General features: G+C 37.9%; 1 protein-coding gene across 7 annotated transcripts in view; it reads right to left on the reverse strand.

The window, feature by feature from the left end:
* STARD9 (StAR related lipid transfer domain containing 9) overlaps positions 1–23,503 on the reverse strand; it is a 160,612-nt gene that overhangs the window by 61,016 nt on the left and 76,093 nt on the right. For 6 of the 7 annotated variants that reach the window (XR_005216474.1, XM_037834177.1, XM_037834176.1 and 3 more), the window contains exons 5-9: positions 22,377–22,409; positions 22,226–22,287; positions 20,478–20,590; positions 6,280–6,349; positions 4,223–4,295 (exon numbers count right to left, since the gene is read on the reverse strand). Coding sequence is in view for 5 of the 7 variants with exons in the window: in XM_037834177.1 (XP_037690105.1) it covers positions 4,223–4,295; positions 6,280–6,349; positions 20,478–20,590; positions 22,226–22,287; positions 22,377–22,409 (351 nt within the window). In the remaining 2 variants the exon portion in view is untranslated. Of the gene's footprint in view, positions 1–4,222; positions 4,296–6,279; positions 6,429–20,477; positions 20,591–22,225; positions 22,288–22,376; positions 22,410–23,503 lie in introns of those variants that run through there. The other variant, XM_037834182.1, reaches the window with a different exon arrangement.

Raw genomic sequence — 23,503 nt, forward strand, 5'->3', positions numbered from 1 at the left:
CTGAAAAAAAAAAAAAATGCTCAGTAGGAGAATTTTCTTAAGTTTCCCTATTGGAAAAATAATTCCCCAAGGTGATGATCAGTTTTATGACTCAACTTGCTAGACTATAGTGTCCAGTTATTCAATCAAACACTATTCTAGATGTTGCTGTGAAGGTATTTTGTAGATATTATTAAAATCAATAATCAATTTATTTTAAGGAAGAATATGCTAGATAATCTGAATGGCCAGAGGTAATCAATAGAAAGTCCTTAAGAACAGAAGGAGGCTTCCCTGAGGAAGAAGAAATTCTGCCTGTGGAAAGCAGCTTCAGCTTGTGCACCAGAAGTTCCATCCTGCCTTTCCTTGACTTGCCTTGCCAGCCCCCACAATCATTTAAGCCAGTTCCTTACAATAAATCTCTTAATAATAATAATAAAAAAAAGCCACACTTAGTTGATTACTTTAGCTTTAGGCAGAAAATAGTATATTCTGGAGAATGTTCAACATACACTTGAAAATAATTTGTATTCTGCAGAGATTGGTTGGAATGTTCTACAAATGTTAGGTCATGTTGGTTAATAATGTTGCTCAAATCTGTATTATGGGTGCTTTCTGTCTAGTTGTTCTATCAGTTTTTTAAAGTAAGAGTACTAATCTCCTATCTAGTTCTCCTTTCAATTCTATCAGCATTTCATACATGTATATCGGGGCTCTGTTGTTGGGAGTGCATACATTTATACCATCACTATCTTCTTAACATTCTGACCCTTTATCATTATGAAATGTCCCTCTTTGTCTCCAGTAATTATTTGTCTTTACAATCTAATTTTATTTTTGCCTGACATTAATGTAGCACTGCAGCTCTCTTATGGTTATTATTTGCATAATGTATCTTTTTTCCATCCTTTTACTTTCAACCTCTTTCTAACTGTGTTTCTTATAGACAGCATATAGTTGCTTCTTGCTTTTATACAGTCTGATGATTTGTACCTTAGTTCCTTCACGCAATGTCATTAATGTGTGTGGCACTGGATCTGCTGCTTTTGTATTTATTTTCTATTTGTCTCATGTCTTTTGGTTCTTCTGTTCCTCCCTCACTGCGTTCTGTTGTGTTAAATAAATATTTTTAACAAACCACTATAATTCTTCTGTTAATTTTTTAATATTTTTTTAGTTATTTTGTTAGTGGTTGCTCTAGGGGTCACAATATGCATCTTCACTTGTCATGATTTGCTTCAAAATAGTACTAAATTAATTCTGGTAAAATATAGAAACTTTGTTCCAATGTATCTCCTTTTTCTCCCCACTCTTTTGTGCTATTGTCATATACATAAATGCCTGTTATAAACCCAAAAATACAATATTATTGTTTTATACACTCTTACTCTTTTAAGATTAGGAAAAGAAATGTGGAAGAGTATATCCATGTAGTCTTTAATAGTTACTTACATATTTACTATTTCCAGCAATTTTCATGTCTTCCTGTGGATTTGAGTTACTGTCTGATGTCATTTTCTTTCAACCTAAAAGATTTCATTTAGTTTTCTTGTAAAGTAGGTCTGTTAGCAAAGAATTCTCAGCCTTTCTTTCTTTTTAATATGGAAACATTCTTATCTCACCTTCATTCTTGAAAGCTAGTTTAGCTGCATATAGAATTCTTAGATGACAGTTTTATTTTCTTTCAGCTCTCTGCGTTCCGGGGTCCATTCTTTCTTACGAGAAGTCAGTCATTAATCACATAATTGTTCCTCTGTATATAATCAATGATTTTTCTCTAACTGATTTTTAAGAATTTCTCTTTGTTTTTGGCTTTCAACAGTTTGAATAACCATCTGTTTAGGAGCGTATCTCCTTCGGTTAATCTGACTTGGAATCCTTGAGCTTCTTATATTTGTATACCATGTTTTTTGGCAAATTTGGGAAGTTTCTGGCCATTATTTTCTCAAATAGCTTTTATGGCCCACTCTTTCTCTTCTCTTTTTCTGGGATTCCTATTAAACATGTTTGTACAGCCAATGTTGTCCCATAGGTCTGTGTGGCTCTGTTCATTTTTTACACTCTTTTTACTCTTTCTTCTTCAGACTAATTTCTATTGACTTATCTTCAAATTCACGAATTCTTTTTTTGCCATCTCAAGTCTGCTGTGGAGTACCACCCGAGAATTTTTCATTTCAGTTATTGTACATTTCAACTCCAAAATTTCCATTTTAAAAAATTATTTTTATCATTGTACTGAAATTCTTTATTCATTGAGCCACTGTCATCATACTTTCCTTTAATTCTTTAAATACGGCTTCCTTCAGTTCTTTGAACATATTAATAATTAGCTACTTTGAAGTCTTTGAATGCTAAATCCTACATTTGGGGCACACAGAGTCAGTTTCTACTGACTTTTTTTTGTTCCTGAGAATGGGTCATGCTTTCTTCCCTTTTTTGGCGGGGGTGGTGGTAGTGGTAGTGGTAGTGGTAGTGGTGTGCATATCTAATAATTTTTGGTTGGCATTTTAGATAATATTTTGTAGCAAATCTGGATTCTGACTTTTTTTCTCCCCCTGAGGTTGGTAGTGATGGTGGTTTCGTTTGTTTGGTAACTTGCCTGGACTAAATCTATGAAGTCTGTCTCACCCACAATATGCAACTAAGGATGTCTCTGTTTAGTTTTTTCCTTTACTTGTTTATAATTTCAAGCCTGGCTTCCTAGCAGCCTCCTCTGTCTACATAGCTTACTGTTCAAACAAAGATTGGTCAGAAGTTGTGATCAAATACCTTGAGCCATTAAGACTTCTACTCTCTGCTGATGTATCTATGTGTATTCTGGGGAATGTATTAAAAGTTCAGGTTATTTTTAAGTCTTCCCCAGTATTCACCAGACACAGAGCCCTCTTACATCTAATCTGCACATATATGCGGGCTCTGTCAGCCAGGGCCAATGTGGGTGGCGTGGGCCCATTCAGACTCTGTGTAGGTGCACAGCTTCTGGTCAACCCAGGATTATTGTCTCTCAGAACCCCCTGTTAAATGCACAGCTAGTCTGCCAGTTCATGTCTTGCCTGACATAGACTAGTGGAGTCACTGGCCCTCCTTGTTCTCTTGCCACTGAGATGACCACTTTAACTGACAATGCTCCAAAATCAAGTGAAACCCTCTAGCAATGGCAGCAGCAAAGTTGCTGGTTTTCACAGACTTCCCTTCCCTGATCAAACTACCCCACCAACAGAGCTGGGGTGAAGGTAGGGATAGGACCATCCCAAGGCAAAAACACAATATATTAGCCTGTTCTTACCCAAAATTTAGTAGCTTTCAGGAATAAAGTTTTCCCAGTTTGTTACATGCCTTTGGTCTATCATCACAGCATTGATATGGTTGTTTTGACAGTTTTGCCCAGCTTTATGGTTGCTTTTTAGGGGCAGAATTTGTCACCCTCCATATTCCACCATAATAGAAGTTAATCTTCTACATTTAAATGTTTATTTTCATTTCAATCTTGCTTTTCATTTTAAATGCCCATACTGATAATGTAGATGTGAAAGTGCTTTGAAATGTTAAAAGTAAAATAGAAATAGAAGATATTTTGATTAGGTTTTGTCTCAGTTTCCCAGTTGCTAAGACAAATACCATACAAAGGGTTAGCTTAAACAACTGGAATTTATTGACTCACAGTTTTGAAGCTAGAAGAAGTCCAAAATTGAGGCAAATAGCAAGGCAATGCTTTTTCCCTGACAACTGTGGCATTTTGCGACTGGTTGCTGGCAATCTTTGGGTCCTTGGCTTTTCTGTCACACAGCAATGCACAATGTGGTGTCTTCTCCTTTCTCTTCCAGGTTCGTGACTTCCAGCTTCTCACTCTCATTTGTGACATTGTCTCTCTATTATTGAATTTCTTCTGCTTATTAAGAACTCTAGAAATCTGGATTAAGACCTGACCTCTTCCACTTGGGCCACACCCTTAACTAAAAGTATTATCTTCAAGAGATGCTAATTATAACGGGTTCACAACCAAAAGAATGTGGATTACAAACACAATTCAATCTATCATAGTTTTTATGAAATGCCTCTACCTTCTCTAGTTATATAGCTTAATAGACTATGTGTGGGTCATCTCTACAATATTAATAGGCCAAATTGAGGACCTGGTAATGGAAGCGTAGGAGAAAAGAAAAAGAAACAGTAATGGGAGAAGAAAGTGGTCAAAAGGGACAAAGAAATGAAGAAATCTCACCGGATAAAAAGGGTAACCAACCTGTGTGTAGTAGATGGTGAAGATGGCATGAGATCTGCTGCTGGCCTCGTGGACATGGGTGGCTGCTGTGATTCTGTATATACAAGGGAAGAGAGGACAAGGATCGTTCACGTATGTTGAATCCTTAAGGATCCATGGGAAACACAAAAAATGTTAGTGCTGAAGTTCACAGATGAAAAAGATAAAAGACCCATTTTTAGTCCAGTCCAATTAAGAAGGCAGTCCAAAGCAGGCAGAAAGCAGCCTCCTATGTGCAGTTATCTGAGGAAAAATGGGAGTGTAGCTTTATTCTAAACCACATTAAAATATTTTTTTAAGTGATAGAAGCAAAACTCAGAGTAAAAAAAGGAAATACTATAGTGTCATCAACCTGGGAGAATGCTCCCAAAGCAGATTCATTAAATAAGAAGTAAAAGTAGAGAGCTTGCTAGAGAAGAAGCCTCAAAGGCAGAGACAGTGAATTGTGATTAAACAAAGAATACCGTGCCAAAAAGACCTTTGAAACGACATCTGAATTATGTTAATGTCATGCTTAAATCAGATGGAATTTACAGTTTCTCATTCCAATGTAAACCATTCCAGTGATAATCCTTTAAAGTCTGGAGAGTCTTCCATTTACCTAAATCTAAGTAAATCATTTCAGTTTAAGACTATTCCATTGGTTTCTGTTCTTAGAAAAGCTGGGGAATTGTAGAAAAGGGTCAAATCTAAAGGGTGGTCTCATAATTCAAGGATAAAGAGGAAAAGGTGAAGTCTAACATTTAAAGATCAAGTAACTCAGGGTATCCTGAAGACCAGAAACAAGTGCCTCTGGGATATTTCCCCGAAAGGCCAGTATAAAGTTTTCCTTTATGTCCAATGTGATGGTTAGGTTCATGTGTCAGCTTGGCCAGATAATGGTGCCAGGTTGTTTGGTCAAGTAAGCACTGCCCTAATTGTTACTGTGAGAACATTTCATGAACTGAAATCATCAGTAAGTTGATTATATCTATGGCTGATTATATCTACAATCAACTGAGAAGACTGCCTTCAGCAATGAGAGATGTTTCATCCAATCAGTTGAAGGCTTTAAAAGGAGAAGTGATGACTTCATCAGTCAGAAGAAAGAATTTTCATCTCTACTTCAGCCAGCCAGCTTCTCCTGGGGAATTTGTCAAAAACCTTCATTGGAGTTTCCCGCTTGCAGCCTGCCCTACAGAATTTGGACACATGAATCTCCACAGCTGCGAGAGACAATTCTACAAAATCTTATAATATCTACAGATGTCTCCTGTCGGTTCTGTTTCCCTAGAGAACCCTGACTAATACATCCAATTACTTTGAAATTGCTATTAATTGGGTCAATAGAAGATTCCAAATGCATTTTTTTCCCATAAAAAATGACTTTTCTTCAAGAATTTACTAATAATGTGCTAAATATTTCATGGTAACTAACAATTTATCACAATTTACAATAACTTTCAGGAAAGTCTACAGCCCTTAGCTATTCACGGCAGACCCAAAACAGTTTTTTGGGGGTAACCTTTCAAGTATGCAAAACGAAAACAAAAACTATTTTCTGAAAACATTTTACATTTGATTAGTCCTTAACTCTATCAAGCCTGAGGACAGGCAAGAATCTTTTCTTTGATCAAAATATCAGAAGCTATGTATTATAAAAGAAGATTATAGAGCATCTACCTAGGCTTACTGCCTAATATTATTATACCATCAGTAAGCTGGTTGAATCTATGGCTGATTACATCTACAATCAACTAAGAAGATTGCCTTCAGCAATGAGAGATGTTTCATCCAATCAGTTGAAGGATTTAAAACAAATTCCAGTGTTAAAGCCAAAATAAATTCCAGGTTCATTACTAGTTAGAATAGCACTAAACCTTAGTCACCACACTTTACCCTGGGTACATTACTGTTCTGAGAAGGACATCTTGCTTTTGGATGTGGAAAGCTTCAGACAGACAATCATAAGTATCATAATGCATTCTAAAGAGGAATAATGAGAGCAAAGGATAGAAAAATGAGGCTGAAAGAATGATAGGAACAAACAAACCTGTTACCTGTTTGCTATTCCCTCCTCCAAGAGTTGAATTACTTGCTTATAGTTGGTAACTACATGTTGAGATAAACCTAGCAGATTTGTGAGGGGGGGAGGGAGAAAAGAAATTAAATAAAAATTTTGGTAATGTTTAACCTTTTCCTGTAGATCTTTAACTTTGTTCTTTCTATGTCATATCATTTGATAGACAAGAATGAGGGAACTTGGCTAAAGTCATTCAGATAAAAAATCAACAAATATTTATTGGAAGCTTACTGTTGGGTACTATAACAGACTCTAGGAACAGAGGTCTCTTCCCTCACAGAGATTATAGTCTGGAATTCATATAGTGGTATGCTAACAATAATAATTCATTAAAATTTTGCTATATAGGTACAACCAAAGTTCTCATTTATTACCTCATTTGTCCCTCACAAAATTCTTGATGTAGGCAGGTGCTGTGTACTCCAAAAGGGAGCAGACTCAGTTTGGCATACAAAATATACAGTACTCATGACCTTATTCTCCCACAGTTTGCAATCATGGGAAGGTATACAAAACAACATGGCCAAGTGCCACAGGAGTAGAAGAGATAATAAATGCTAAGGAGATTAGCAGAGTGCTCAGGACAGGCTCCATGGAGGAGGTAAAACTTAACTTTAGTCATTCTAGAATAGGCAGGCTTTAGACAGGTGAAGTGGAACTTAAGGTCATGAAAGTAAATCTTTATGGCTGATTACTGATCAAGTCACAAAGGGCTTTCATAACTGTGTTGGAGATTCAGGAGAAAAATATCTTCATGGGCTCACTGCTGAATACGATTACACCAAAAATTAACAAAGCAATTTGAAAAATGACTGATTTTCTTATATTAAGGAATTGTTATTATTTAGGTGTGATAATGGGTTTATGATTTAGAAAAAATTTTTCCTTGTCTTTTAGGTCTATATAATAAAATATTTATAGATGAAGTAAGGTGAAATCTGGAATTTGCCTCAAAATGATAGAAAATGTGGGAAAATGGATGGGATTGTAAACACCACAGGACCAGCCAAGGATTAAATGGTTGTTGTGACTGGAAAATGGAGGAACATGGGGAATCATTATACTTGACTATTTTTGATTATGTTCAAAATTCTCCATAATAAAAAGAATTTTAAAAATTTAACAAAGGACAGAGCACTCCTGTCTGGTAATGGCAAACGAGATAATTACAGACCCAACCTTTCCATGACTGAGGACTATCAGAAAAAGCTGGACAAAATATAAAAGATATCTGCTTGAAGGAATAGAGGGGTAAGATACTAAAAAAATTTTCAGGCTATAAACTGAAACAAGATAGAGGTCTAGAGAGATAAGGCTATCATCTGGGACCACTTTTTCTCTGGAGCATTTTCCAAATCTGGAGGGGAAGTAGGTGAAGGCAGTTCTGGTGGCAATCTCATAGGGCTAGGGAGACAAAGACTATAGTCCACAGTCAGATAGAGGGGTCCTGGGGAACACTTCACTTTTTCGCACTGGGAACCCAAAAGGCAAAAACACAGGAACAAGGGAGACTTAGAAAAAAACAAGTCTTTAAAGGGATTGCACTGAACACCGTCAATTCCTAAACTGGATTGATACGACTTTGGATCACTAGTGTGCACGGGAACCTGGCACAAATAAATGTAAGAATCCTAGGTCCTCTGTAGAGGAGATATTTTCCTAGACTTCCAAATTATTTCTATAAACAATTTTGCAAATATTGTATGGTCCAAAATTATAATCAACCAGACACAAAAGTAGACCTGGTAACATGAATGAAAACCAGCAAAAATAATAGGCATGACAAAGAAGCCCAAGAAAGACTCAGATATTGGGGTTCCAGACTGACTTTAAAATAGTTCTGCTTTCTGTTATCAAGTAGCTAAAAGACAAGATCGCAAAATTTCACAAGGAATTGGGAACAATGATGAAAGAATCTAATGGAAATCTGAAAAATGAAAAATACTATAAGTGAAAATAACTCGATATATAAATTTAACAGCAGATTAGACACAGGGGAAGAAAGAATCAGTGAATAGGAAGATGGGTCAGAAATGTACAAAAATAAGTACAGAGAAAAAAGATTAAAAATATAGAAGAGAGGATAATAGTCATAGAGGATACAGGTAGTGGGTCTACCATATCTGTAACTACAGTTCCAAAAGGAAAGGAGAAAATGGAATAAAAGCAACTTTAGAAGAGGTAATGGCTAAGAACTCTCCAACACTGATTTTAAAAATACTAAACAATAGATCCAAGAAGCCTGGTAGGATAAATTTTTAAAAATCTACCCTTAGATTTAGCTTCATGCTAAAGCTCCTGAAAATCCAAAGATTTTATTGAATCTTAAAGGGAAAAAAAATCTTAAAAGGAAACACAGAAAAAAAGATTAAATTGCAGCAATTAGACTGAGATGGCTTTGCAACAGAAACAAAGGAAGGCAGAAAACAATGCAATAATTTTTAATTGCTGAAAGAAAATAGCTTCAACTTAAAATTCTATACTCAGTGAAATTATCCTTCAAGAATAGAGAAGAAATAAATATATTTCCAATCAATCAGAAGCCAAGAGAATTTGTCAATAGCAGCCCCACACCAGAGGAAACACTTGAGGCTGAAAGAAATGCCAGATTTAGAAGGTGGCGATTTAAAAAAATGGCATATAAGTCAAGAAGAGATAAATGGAGTTCAAGTCCCAAGGTTTTTTCAAATTGTCTGGAAGAACTTATAGTACCAATATCAGACTCAGTAAGTCAAAGACCCATGTTGTAATCTCTCAAGTGACCATTAAAATAATACTAAAACAATACTAATAAGCTAAGGAGAAACAGAATAATTTTAAAAACTAAGATCCAAAGACAAAAAAAGTAGAGAAAAAGGAACATAAAATAGGCAAAACAAAGAGAAAACACAAGGTATATATTTAAATACAAATAAAATTAGTAATTACATTAAGTAAACTAGACAGTACATTGGCTCCAATTAAAAGACTAAAACTGACACTAGATAAAACAAAGCAAAACCCTGGTAAATGTTTTTATAACAAAAATATATAAAACATATGGATACAGAATTGAAAGTAAAAGAATAGAAAAAGAAAAAACATGCAAAAAAAAAGCTATTTTAATAACACCTGAAAAAGTAGAGTAGACTTTAAGGCAAAAGCATTAAGAGAAAAAGGTGAATCCTTCATAATGATAAAAGGTCCAATTCATAATGAAAATTTAACAATTCTAATTTTGTAAGCACATAATAATAATAAAGTCTTAAAGTATATAAAACAAACAATAAACAGAGGGAAATAAATACAATCATAGCAGGAAATTTTAACTCGCCTTCCTTAGTATCTGATAGAATAAGCAGGAAAATAACATCAATAGGGTTATAGAAGATTTGAAAAGCACACACAGCAACCTTGATAAATGGTAATATATAAACACTCTGCCCATCAACTGCAAAAGACACATTATTTTTAAGCACACATGGAAAATTTACAGAAATTGATCATATGATAGGCCACAAATCAAATTTCTATATATTATTTAAAGTGAATTCATGGCATATGTTCTGTAAACTCAGTAACTATTAAGCTAGATACCCACAATACAAATATGACTAGAAAATCATCAAACATCTGAAAACTAAAAAATACACTTCTAAATAACCTATAGGTCAAAAAAGGAAACAATAGAAATTAAATAAATTTCAAACTGAATGGTGATAAAAAATATTATATATTAAAACATTTGCAATGTAGCCATGTACAGCTTAAATTTGTGACAAGAGATTTATAGCTTTAAATAAATATATTAGAAAAGAAGGATGGATGAAAGTCAACAATCTAAGCATCCAACTTAAAAAGGTGAAAAAATCAGCATTAGACTGAAAGAAAAGTAGAAGAAAGAAAACAAAACAATAAAAATTAACAGAAATTAACAGATAAGAAATAAATTACAATAGAGAGAACCAACAAAATCAAAGGTTGATTCTTTGAAAAGAAAAATAAAATTAATAAACCCTCAGATTGAACAAGAAAAAAGACAAAATGTTAGGAATTTTTTAAAAAGAGTCATCTAACTGTTAAGAGAGAGAAGCTGAGAGAGACATTTTGGAGAAGAGCTAAGATATGTAATCCAGAGTTTGCTCCCAGGAGAAGGAAGGGGGACCCACAAGAGCTGACATAGACCCAGACGTCTGGAGATGCTAAACTAAGAGATGCAGCCCAGAGTTTGTCCAAAAGAAGATAAGTGAGAACCGACAGACACTTAATGAGAAAGCCACTGGAATCAGAAGCTGAAAGTAACGCAAACCGGAAGCGAAGGACCGATAGACACCACCCATGTGCCTTCCCCAGCTGACAGAGGTTTTCCAGATGCCAGCAGCCTTTCCTCAGAGACGGTATCTACCTCTGGATGTCTTAATTTGGACACTTTCATGGCCTTAGAACTGTAAATCTGTGAACTGATAAACCCCCATTGTAAGAGCCAAAAAAAAAAAAAAAAAAAAAAAAACCCAAAACAAACAAAAAAAATAAGTGTAATAAACAAATTCATTTAAAAATTTAGAAGTGTATGATTTTTTAGAAAAACACAAACTTCCAAAACTGATGCAACAACAACAAAAAAATAGAATAACTGAAAGAAATTAAATGCATAATTGTAAACCTTCTCACAAAAAAATGCTCCAGGCCCAGAAGGTTTACCTGGCAAATTCTACCAAATGTTTAAAGAAGAAATAACCCCAATATTACATAAAATCTTTCAGGAAATAGAAAAAGAGGGGGTATTTCAAAACTCATTTTAATAAACAAACATAGCCTAAACATACCTAAACCTGATAAGGGAAAATGGAGAAATGGAGGAGAAAGAAGATGGAGAAGAGACAGAAGAGAAGAATGAGGTAGAAGAGGAGAATGACAAAAAGGAGGAGCGTACACCAAAGTTCACAGAAGCACTATTCATAAATACCAAAACGTGGAAGCAACCCAAGTGGCCAGTGACACATGGAGAAACAAAATGTGGTATATACATATAATGGAATATTAATCATCCATAAAAATGAAGTTCTGATAAATGATACAACATGGATGAACCTTGAAAACATCATGTTGAGTGAAATAAACCAAACACAAAAGGATGAAGATTGTATGACTCCTATTCACATGAAATATCTAGAATAAGCAAATTTGTAGACAGAAAGTAGATAACAGGTTGTCAGCAGGGAGTGGGGAGGGAGTGGGGAGGGAGTGAAGAGATATTGCTTAATGGATACAGGGTTTCTGTTTTGGGTGATGAAAAAGTTTTGTAATAGATGGTGATGATGGTAGCACAATATTGTGAATGTAATTAATGCCACCAAATTATACACCTGAAAATGGTTAAAATAGGAAATTGCATGATTATATATGTTACTACAATAAAATTTTTTTAAAAAACAGAGGATGAGGAAGAGGACAAGGAAGACAATGATTACAGGCAAATCTCACTCTTGAATTTAGATGAAAAAATCCTAAACCAACTATCAGAAATCCAGATACAACAATACATAAAATGGATAATATATACCACAACTAAATTGGGTCTATTCCAGGAATGAAAGATAGATAAAATATTCAAAAACCAATCTGGGAGGGCAGGGCAAGATGGTGGAGTGGTGAGGTGTGGGTTTTAGTTACTCCTCTGGGGCAGCTGGTAGAGAGCCAGGAACTCTGTGCAACAGCCACCTCAGGGAAATCTGTTATCAGTCACACATCATATAACAGTCTGGAACAAGTGGAGCAACTGAGATCTCAGTGAATCTTGTAAGTCTCCCCAGCCAAGGGACTAACGCCCCTCTCCATGAGATACAGCAGAGGGTCTTGTAGCTGGTTTCCTGAGGGAGGAGGAAGCAGTCTGTGCTGGGAACCACCAGGAGAGAGGCTCAACCCAGCCCCAGTTGCAGAATGGATTCACAAACTCAGACTGCTGAATAAAAACTCTAACCACAGATAAACTTAGAGCAGACACTAGAGAATCCAAGAACAATCAGTCCAGTGCAGAAAAGACAGGGCTAGGGAAAACAGAAAAACAAAACAACAACAACAAAAAACAGAGACTTTTGGAGTTGGTGGTTTTCAGAATACAGAGACAGGCACATATGCAAATCTGGGAAGCTGGGGCCTTTCTCTGAAAAGCCAGTTTTTCTGGTTTCTTGTTTCCTCTTCTCTTGCTCTTGGACTCCGTACTTTTTTACATTTCAGTAGTCCATCAGAGCTCCTGTGTCAACTCGGCCCCCCTGCATGGGCAGAATAAAAGACTTCTCAGATGGCTGACAGTCCATAATTGAAAAACTCAGGAGCTGGGGAAAGACCGTTCTTTTTCTTTTTTTCTATTTTATTTTTCTTCTTCTTTTATTTATTTATTTTTTTAAATTAACTATTCTAAGTAGCCCATTACAGAAAGCCTCAAAGATTTGCAATTGGCTGCTGAACCCAGGCAAGAGTGGAGCAAAGATAGCTCTGAGAGACAAAGCAATGAATCTAGTGGGGGAGACAATTCCCTAAAGGGCATAACTTCCCCAAGGAAATGGGAGGGCAGGGCCCAGCTCAGGTGGCCAGACCCCCTTCAGAGAACTCAGTGCCCAGGGGCTGGTAAACAGAAACCAACTTGAGTCAGCCAAGCTCCTAAAGGGACAAGGTCTGCGGAGAATTAAAGGCACTTGTGATATCTCTTTACACTGGTGGGTAGCTGCAGGTTGACAAGCATCACCTGCTGGACAGGATAGGAAAAGCACTGAGTCTACAGGCTTCACAGGAGGGTCTGACAACCCACAGATCCTTATTCTCAGGGAAACTCCATACTCATCTCATGAGACTTGGACCTGTCTGAATTGGAAAAATCTGATTGGGGTCAATCATATCAGAGGAAACTCTCTCACAAAAAGCTTACACAGAGGAAGAGCAAGAACCAGAAAAACAAGAAGCGAAAAACTCTGATCAACTAAACAGAAGTTATGGAAGACATCTAGGATAAGTTGCACTGAATGCCAAAGAACAGATAGACAACAAAGCCAACCAACAAGAAAACCCTAGGTAAAACAGTGAAAATGAGCTCCAAAATAAATTAATCAAGAAAACCAGATGCCTAGACAGCTTAAGATAACAAGCCACACTAGGAAACATGAAAATATGGACCAGCCAAAGGAATAAACAAACACTTCAACTGAGATACAGGAATTGAAACAACTAATTAATAATCAAACAGACCTCCTAACTCAATTAAAAAATCAAGTCAAAAATCAATTCAATGAGCTCAGGGAAGATATGGCAAAAGAGATGAAAGATATAAAGAAGACACTGGGTGAACATAAGACGGAACTTGAAAGTATGAAAAAGCAAATGAAAGAACTTATGGGAATGAAAGGCACAATACAAAACATGAAAAACACAATGGACACTTATAACACCAGATTTGAAGAGGCAGAAGAAAGGATAAGTGAACTAGAAGACAAAACATCTGAAAGCCTACACATAAAGGAACAGATTGGGAAAAGAATGGAAAAATATGAGCAGGATCTTAGAGAACTGAATGACAATATGAAGCGCACGAATATACACATTATGGGTGTCCCAGAAGGAGAAGAGAAGGGAAAGGGGGCAGAAAGAATAATAGACTTAATCACTGAAAATTTCCCAACTCTTATGAAAGACATAAAATTACAGATTCAAGATGTGCACTGTACCCCAAGCAGAATAGATCCCAATAGACCTATTCCAAGACACTTACTGATCAGACTGTCCAATGTCAAAGACAAAGAGAGAATTCTGAAAGCAGCAAGGGAAAAGCGATCCATCACATGCAAGGGAAGCTTGATAAGACCATGTACAGATTTCTCCACAGAAACCATGGAGGCGAGAAGGCAGTGGTACGAAACATTTAAGATACTTAAAGAGAAAAGCTGCCAACCAAGAATTCTATACCAGCAAAACTGTCTTTCAAAAATGAGGGAGAGACTGGGAGGATCCAAGATGTCAGCATAGAGAGGAGTGGAAGCTAAATAGTCCCCCTGGAACAACTAAAAAAAAAACAGAAACAACTAGTAAATAATCCGGAATAACTGCAGGGGGACAAACATGACTGTCCACTCATCATACACTAACCTGAATTGGGAGGAATGCCCGAGATCACAGCATAAAACCTGTAAGTAAGAACTGCGGATCCAAATCGGGAGACCCCTCCCCCACAGCCCGAGCTACAAAGCCTCGTGGTGCCAGAGAAAAGCTTTCTCCCAGCAAGTGAATATAGCTCAGCTGAGCTCCAACGGGGGTTTTAATTAGCGAGTATGAACTGCTCACTAGGAGGTACGAATCCCCAACAAGTACACAGAGGCTTTGGGTGATGACTGACCTTGGAGAGCCGGAGGGTCACCTCGGACTAGCTCGGTTCCTTTCTTGACTCAGTGGAGAAAGCCTCAGCCATTTTCAGTTCCCAGTTCTGTGACCCAGACAGGGGTGTGGCACAGGCAGAGAGAGACCACTGAAATGCTAATGACCTCCCCCTAAGGCATCTATCTTCTCTAAGAAGAAAGGAGTGGGGCCCAGCTCTACTACCTGCCTTTCATTCAGAACTTACACCAGTTAAGAATTATAGGCTAATCTTTGCATCAGGCAGAGAGCACCCCTGCACGGCCTGGCAGCCCGGGGCTTCCCTTGAGGGACAACGCGCACTAGTGACGTAGCACAGCCTTCCCTCAGCAGAGGTCCTGGAAGATCACAGCTGAGAAGGGGGACCCGCTTGGAAAACCCAGGGACACTACGTCAATGCCGGTGGTTTGTGGGTCAGCGACAGAGAAAACCTGGGGCAAAACTGAAATGAAGGTTTAGACTCTTGCAACAGCCTTGAATCTCCGGGAACACCCGGGAGGTTTGAATATTAAAGTTGCCCTGCCTGCCTAACCACCCAGACACACACCCCACGTTCAGGGCGGATGGCTCCAACAACAAACCGAAACTGAGTTCACCAACTGAACCCCACAAAAATCATTTCCCCACACACCACAGAGACAGAGTTGGGGAGAACTGACTTGAGGGGTATAGGTGACTCGCAGACACCATATGCTGGTAAGTTGAAGAAAGTGTATGCCACCATCTTGTATTTCTGAAAAATTAGACTGGTATTTTTTTTTTTTTACAACCTGAAAGAACCCTATCAAGCAAAGCAAATGCCAAGAGGCCAAAAACAACAGAAAATCCTAATGCATATGATAAAACCAGACAATATGGAGAACCTGATCCCAAACACCCAAATCAAAATATCAGAAAAGACACAGTACTTGGCACAACTAATCAAATAATTACAATCAAGGAACGAAAACACGGCACAGGATATAAAAGACATGAAGAAGACCATGGAGCAGGATAAAAGGGACATAAAAAAGACCCTAGAAGAGCATAAATAAGAAAGTGCAAGATTAAATAAAAATATAGATGATCTTATGGAAATAAAAGAAATTGTTAGCCAAATTAAAAAGACTCTGGATACTCATAATACAAGATTAGAGGAAGTTGAACAATGACTCAGTGTCCTAGAGGTCCACAGAACAGCAAATGAAAGAACAAAAGAAAGAATGGAGAAAAAAATCGAAACTATCGAAAAGGATCTCAGGGATATGATAGAGAAAATAAAACGTCCAAATTTAAGACTCATTGGTGTCCCAGAAGGGGAAGAGAAGGGTAAAGGTCTAGAAAGAGTATTCAAAGAAATTTTTGGGAAAAACTTCCCCAACCTTCTACACAATATAAATACACAAAGCATAAATGCCCAGCAAACTCCAAATAGGATAGATACAAATAAACCCACTCCGAGACATATTCTGATCAGACTCTCAAATACTGAAAAGAAGGAGCAAGTTCTGAAAGCAGCAAGAGAAAAGCAATTCACCACATACAAAGGAAACAACATAAGACTAAGTTGTGACTACTCAGCAACCACCATGGAGGTGAGAAGGCAGTGGCATGACATATTTAAAACTCTGAGAGAGAAAAATTTCCAAGCAAGAATACTTCATCCAGCAAAACTCTCCTTCAAATTTGAGGGAGAGCTTAAATTTTTCACAAACAAATGCTGAGAGAGTTTGCTAATAAAAGACATGCCCTACTTCAGATACTAAAGGGAGCCCTACAGACAGAGAAACAAAGAAAGGAGAAAGAGATAGAGAGAATTTTAACAGACATATATAGAACTTTACATCCCAAATTACCAAGACAATCATTTTTCTCTAGTGATCACGGATCTTTCTCCAGAATGGACTAATATGCTGGGACATAAAACAAGCCTCAATAAATTAAAAAAAAAAAAAAAAAGATAGGATATACTCAAAGCACATTCTCTGACCACAATGGAATACAAATAGAAGTCAATAATTTTTGAACTGTAACTCCACTATTTACTTCCTACATGACATAAAATACACAAACTCTAATGACAAATCAGTGGTTTTGAACTCAATGTAGAATATGTAAGTTTTGACAAGAACTATATAAAGTGGGGGAATGAAGGAGTATAGGAGCATAGTTTATGTGTCCTATTGAAGTTAAGTTGGTATCAAAGAAAAACAAGATTGTTATGGATTTAAGAGTTTAATTTTAAGCCCCACAGTAAACACAAAGAAATTATCAGAGAATATGACCATAGAGATGAAAAGTAGAGTATGGGTTAAGAGAAATGGGGGAAGGGGCAATGGGGAGTTAAGAAATGAATGTAGGGTTGCTGTTTGAGGTGAAGGGAAATTTCTAGTAATGGATGGTGGGAAAGAGATAGCATTACAACATTCTACATGTGATTAATCCCACTAATGGAATGCTAGGGAGGGGGTAGAATGGGAAGATTTAGGCTGTATATATGTTTCCACAATTGAGAAAAAAAAAAGGACAGTCTAAATAGATGACAATTCAATGCCAAGGATGACCCTGGATGGGTTCTGAGGATGGAGGACAGGAGGCTCAAAGGGACAAAGTTGAAACACAGGGGAAAAAAAATAAAAGGAAATATAGAATGTATGCTTTATATCAATGTTGAATCTCTAGTACTTCTTAGCTGCATTTAATGGGATTGCATAAAAGAATATTCTTGTTCATGGGAATTGTGTATGTGAATTACAGTGTTCAAGGATGGTGCAGCTAGCTCTCATATGTTCAGAAGACAGAGCAATAGATGATGGATGATAAATAAGGGGGGACGGAGGGAGGGAGGGAAAGAAATACCGGTGTGACAGCATGTTAAAGTTGGTGGACTGGGGTATCAGGGGAAGGGGGTCAGGGTATGCTGGAGTTCTGTGTATGGGGTTTGTATTATATTTGCAACTGTTCCTATAACTTTGAATTTATTTCAAAATAAAATAAAAAAAATTAAAAAAAATAAAAATACTGACTTGAGGGGAAAAAAAAGCCCACCTAAAAATGGTAGGAGAATAGCAAGGCAGACTTGCCAGTCTGGACCCCTCCCCCATACTCAGATCTGTGCAGTCTGAGAGACACAGGCCTGGGAACTTCTGTCGTGGTCGCTGACCACAGAGCCACCCATGGCACCCACAGCAGCAGCTTAGAGCCCATGCACTTTCAGGCATGGAGACCCAAGGCACATGGCGAAGCCCTAGCAGTCAGGCCACATGCACATTCAAAGCAGCCCCTGGGAATCAGAGTGACCTGCCGTGGAACATTTCGCAAGCTATGCACACTTCTAGCCCAGACCCTAACTGCTGGTGCACTTAAACAAACAAACTGGGTATCTTTGAACACTGACCCCATCTGGCTCTGTGGGTCGAGATTCCCTAACACAAAAGTTATCAGTGAAAGAAAAACCTCACAGAAAGGGGAAACTGGGATGCTAAGCAGCAATGCGGACTCCAGGCTGAAAGCTAGAGTGAAAGGGTAGCCCTCAGTGCAGGAGATGAGTCAAGCAAATCATAGTCCCAAGAGAGGAAAGTTGGTATAAAAACAAAGAGAACAACCCAGGACTCCTAAAGAAGGAAAAGAGGAAAGGAACCCCTCTCCTGGAGGGGAAACAAAGTAGCACATACTAGGGTAACCTTGAAAGTTACTGTGCATGCCCAGAGTAAGACATCGGTGCAGAAAGACTTGAGAAAAACCAAACTGTTAACCACAGGCTTCTCTAAAAGTCCCATATAAACTGAACCAAGCATGGAAGAGCCTTAACACACAGCTAATCTACACTAAAACCTTAGGAAAGAGGAGAAACTGATTTAGCATATCAAAATAATCAAATGCCCAGACATCAACAAAAGATCAGAAGCCATACATACAAAGAAACAGGAAGAGATGCCCATTCAAGGGAACAAATTCAAACAACAGAGGAAGCTCAGACATTGGAAAAACTAATCAAAGACGTTCAGTCAAATTTCCTAAATCAGTTCAATAAGCTAAAGGAAAATACGGATATAGAACTTGATAAACGGATGTATCAAGAAGACCATGTGTGAACAAAAAGAATTAGAAAAATTTAAAAGGAACACAAAAGAATTTATGGGATGAAAAACGCAGTAACAGAGATCAAAAATACACTAGAGGCATTCAATACCAGATTTGAATAGGCAGAACAAAATCAGCAAACTAAAAGACAGGACAAGCTAAATCATACTATCTGAAAAGCAGATAGAGAAAAGAATGAAAAAGAGTGAGCAGAGCATAAGGGACCTGTGAGAACATGAAGCTCACCTAAGAGACTGCTGGTTCAGAATTAGTTTCCTACCAAATACCTCCCAGTCTCTACAATGGTTCACTCCATAACAACAAAGAACCCTAAGTATTGCGTCATGATCCCTGGATTTTGGTCCTGATCCCGGGCTAATTTTGTGTGTATGAGGCAAGCTGTGTAACTCTGGGTGAATGCGTATCTTCTCTAGGTTTCAGCTACCATGCTGATCAAAGAAACTATGATCCAGCTCTTTTCCTGCCTTTCTCCCAATCCAAGGCAAGGTTCCTGGTTCCAACCCAAGTCCCTTAAATTCTTCTAGACATCATTTTATCTTAATTTCATCTCTGTTTGAGGTCTCCTCTAGTTACTCCCCTACAGAAAAAAAAAGATATTTTAGGATGAGAAGTTGTGTTACTACTGCATCGACTCATGGTCTGCCTTCAAAGCATTGTTCTGGACTGACCCACACAGAATGTATGTCCAAAGAGTTTTATATAGGAAACTCAACCTGGTCCCAGCAAAGTAAGTGGGATTTCTGTTATTATTCCCAGGCTGCTATTTATGATGGGGTATTTGGGAAAAGACAGAGGTGGCAGAATCAGTTACTGGACACACCTATTGGGCCATGCATTGGTCATGCCTTGATCAGAGAAGAGACCAGCTCTTGATCTTTCATGTCCCTCTCCCTGACAGGATTTAAATTATAACACTACTATGGGAACAAGAGCATAATATATATTACTTCTTCTGAGTGGCCTGAAGGGGTAAAACATCCTTCACAAAATAATCCACTGTTCCTACTTAACAGCAGGATTTAGCCTAATGAAATAGGATATGTGATACCAAACACTTTGAAATATAAATGCTCAATGAGGAGACAGATAAGACAGTGCCCCACATATTGCCATCTCTCTCACCCTCCCCAACTCTCATCACCAATAGAAGGAAGTAAACTGGAAGGAGACTGGCTGACCTGGGAATCAATTAGGTCCTGCTAGATCTGGCACCAGCAGACCCTCACTTACTCCATGCCACTTGCCCCCTTACTTGCTAAACTTTAGCCACAATGACCATCTTGAAAACAACCTTTTCCTCGGGGCTCTAGCTCATGTTGCTTCCTCTCCCTCAAACACTCTTCTTCTCACACACCTTTCTTCATCTGACTGGCTCCTATACCCCCTTCAGGTCTCAGCTTAAACATTTCCTCCTCAGAGAAGCCTTTCCTGATCATCCCATGCAGAGAGGTCAACACACTTTCCCAAGTTCCTTTCTATCACTCGATAAGTTTATTTTTTATTAGTCCTTGTAATTAAGTGTTTGTTTTCTGATTCACCTCCCACTCGATTATAAGCTTGCCTGTGAACTCTATCAGTATAGATCCACCATCCAGTACAGCAACTGGCACATACTAAGTATTCATTATATGTTTGCTGAATGAATTAGTGAACATTAGGAGAGCCTCTCAGGCTTCAGTCTGGTCTCAGACTTTCAGGACCACAGTGACTCACCTTGTACATATGGCCCCATCTCTGGGTGTTCCCTGACTCGTAGAGTATAGGACTTTTTGTGATCAGGTTGCTTCAAGAGATCCCGTACCCGTTCATTATAGATTTCCAGGAAACTAGAGACAAGTAGAAAAAGGCAATATAATTCAATTTTGAAAAATCGTGAAGTCTTGTGGGAGAAACACTAAGCTAAGAATGAGAAGGAAGGTCCTAGTTCTTATTCCAGTATAACTTCTGATTTAAGACCTTGATCAAGCCAGGGTCTCTTTCTACATGAGTTTTTAGCATTGGCTGTCACCAGTGTCAGTGCTGATCAATCACTTACAGTTTTATCTTTACAATGTCAGTACTGATTCAAATTTAGATCTCAAGAGACTATTTTAGTATGGTTTTTGGGGTATTATGCTACCAGGTTGTGCCTTGATCAAACCACCACAGCACAGAGTCTAAAGAGCTTGTTTCTTGAAGTGATTTTCAAATGTGTTCCTTGAGCACTATTGTTCCATGATGGTAGCTCAAAGGCCACTGCTGAGCCAATAAGGGAAGCTAAGTGAAAAGGGTTTTGGTTCCCACCCCTGCTTTTAAGTAGGACAATTCTCATTTTATCTGTTTTCTGCACTGGGATTCTGATTCAGACATACTCCTCCTTACAGATACCTACTAGCATCTCAATCCTTTCATTGTTAAATAACACAGGTACAATTCATTATTAAAATCTCTAAAGATTTTGTTAAACAAGAAAGTAGACTCTCATAGAAAGGTCTTCCTCACTTGAACACTAATGCTTGCCTTACAGACTTGGCAGCTAGAAAGAAAAGGTTCCAGTTCAAATCCACATTATTCGCATAAAACTTATTCTCCCTAGCCTTCTTATACCTGGACACAGAAACCCCAGCTGTCTCAAATAGTGGTTCCCAGATTTCATGGACACTAAAGCACTACTAAAAATATATATACATATATAAATATATATACCTACATATATAAATATATATAATATATATATACACATATACACATATAACTACATACATTCACACATATACTAATATTGGTTTGCAAATTTTTATTTTGAAAACTTAAAAAGGTAAAAGTACTTTTATAATAATTTAATTTTTTAAAACAGCATTTATTTTGGGGGGGGATGATAAAAATATTACGGAATTAGATAATGGTGGTCATTGCACAACCTTGTGAATGTAAAACCCACTGAATTTTATACTTTAAAAGGGTGAATTTTATTGTTTGTGAATTACACCTCAATTTTTGGGGGAGGACATCTGAACACAAAGTAGGAAGGCCATAGTCTAGAATAAAGGGCAGTTGGTAACCTTACACTGACATTTTCCCTACAGACTAGCTAAAAATTTATCTTGGAATAATCAGAGCTAGTCTGGGAACTAGAAGTGGGTAACTACTGCCCTGAAGAACAACTCAGTAGGGGATGGAAGAGCAATGCCAAAGCTACTATGAAACTGTAAAGAAAGTGAAGGAAAGGGAAACCAATGAGTCAGGGTAAGCTGCTCCACAGAAGGAGGCACCTGCTTATTAAGCCTAAGGACAGGGAATTAGGTTTCCTATAACCCAAGTTCCTAAGTATGTTTCTCAAATCCCTGTATGGCAAGATAGTTCTGGCATAGCTTTTCTTCATCCCTCCAGATGACTCAAAGCCAAGAGAGGACAGCTAAGCATAACAGAATTTGGGGTGGAAATAGAAACAATGTAGGCCCCAGGGCTTGACAGGTTCCTACCTTACTTTTATCCTACAGGAGGAAGGCAGTGAGGCATAGTCTTCCTCCCTGTCGAAGAGACCCTGCACAAACCAGAGGGTTAGGGTCTCATTAAATAGAGTATATAAAGGAGACCTACTTTGAGAGGATCCAGCCAAAAGAGAGTCTATACCTCACATATCCGTGGTGTCAGCCCCATAGAGGCCTAGAGAACAGAAGAAAGAAAAGTGTTACTGTTCACTCATGGTGATACTCCCCCCTACCCCCAAAATACCCAGGAACTGTCCTCAGTATGGGGAATAAGCACATGGATTCCTTGTGCTAGGTTCTTCACTTTAGGTAGTTTCACTGGAAGTATGTAGAAGACTTCTATTTGCCAGTGCTCTCAAGAGACATTTATGGGAAGAAGGTACCAGAGATGAGGCAGATCACCACCAAGAGAGAAGAAAAGCTTGCAAACCTTGACATGTGCTTTTGTGCAGTAAAGGCTATATCCTTCTTGGATAAACCCACTTTACCCCTGTGGCCACTCCCAGGACCCTACCTCCTATCCCTGCATAAACAAGAGCACTGAGGACATGGGTGTTCAAAGTACACATTTAGAGAGTAGTGGCTTCTTTCTTCATCTTGGATCCAGTAATTACTTACACTCAGATTAAGTGCTTTATACCCCTAATTTGATGAGCATTTTCTTAATTTCAAATTTGTGAAAGCACACGAAACATAGACAAAGTAAGCAATGAGCCCAAGGCAGCAGTGATAACCTTTCAGGAGGAAAAGTCCTAGAGAACGTCCTTGCGTAGCATCTATTTATCACCCACTCCACCAGCTCATCTCAGCAGGGATAATTCTAAACCTAAGACAAAGAGGTATGCTTGAGGATTCCTACCCTCCTAAGTTTCTATGATAAAGGAAAGCTCTCGTTAAATCCTACACATTTCTGAAAGCCCCCAGCCCAGTAGCTAGTTCTGCTTTCAACTAACACACAAGTTTAGCACATGCAGCTTTTGAGCATGGCCACAATAACACCATTCCTGCACAGCCCTAGATAGTATTCAAGATTCCGTTTGGGTCTTGTCCACACCAAGGATGCACATGTCACCAAGTGAAGAACTTGGGAACAATGTGGGAAATTCAGAAAAATTGACAAGGTCTATTTCATCAAAGGGAGTTGTAAAAATTAAAGTTCTTTGGGGAAATGGTTTTTTTTAAAAAAAGAGCTCTTTGAAGTTTACCTTTCAACTAAAGTGTTGAGAAACCCCTTCTAAACGAATACAGAAGAAGGCCCACTAAATCTTG

This window comes from Choloepus didactylus, chromosome 4, assembly GCF_015220235.1.
Source record: "Choloepus didactylus isolate mChoDid1 chromosome 4, mChoDid1.pri, whole genome shotgun sequence".
Classification (NCBI taxonomy): Eukaryota; Metazoa; Chordata; class Mammalia; order Pilosa; family Megalonychidae; genus Choloepus; species Choloepus didactylus.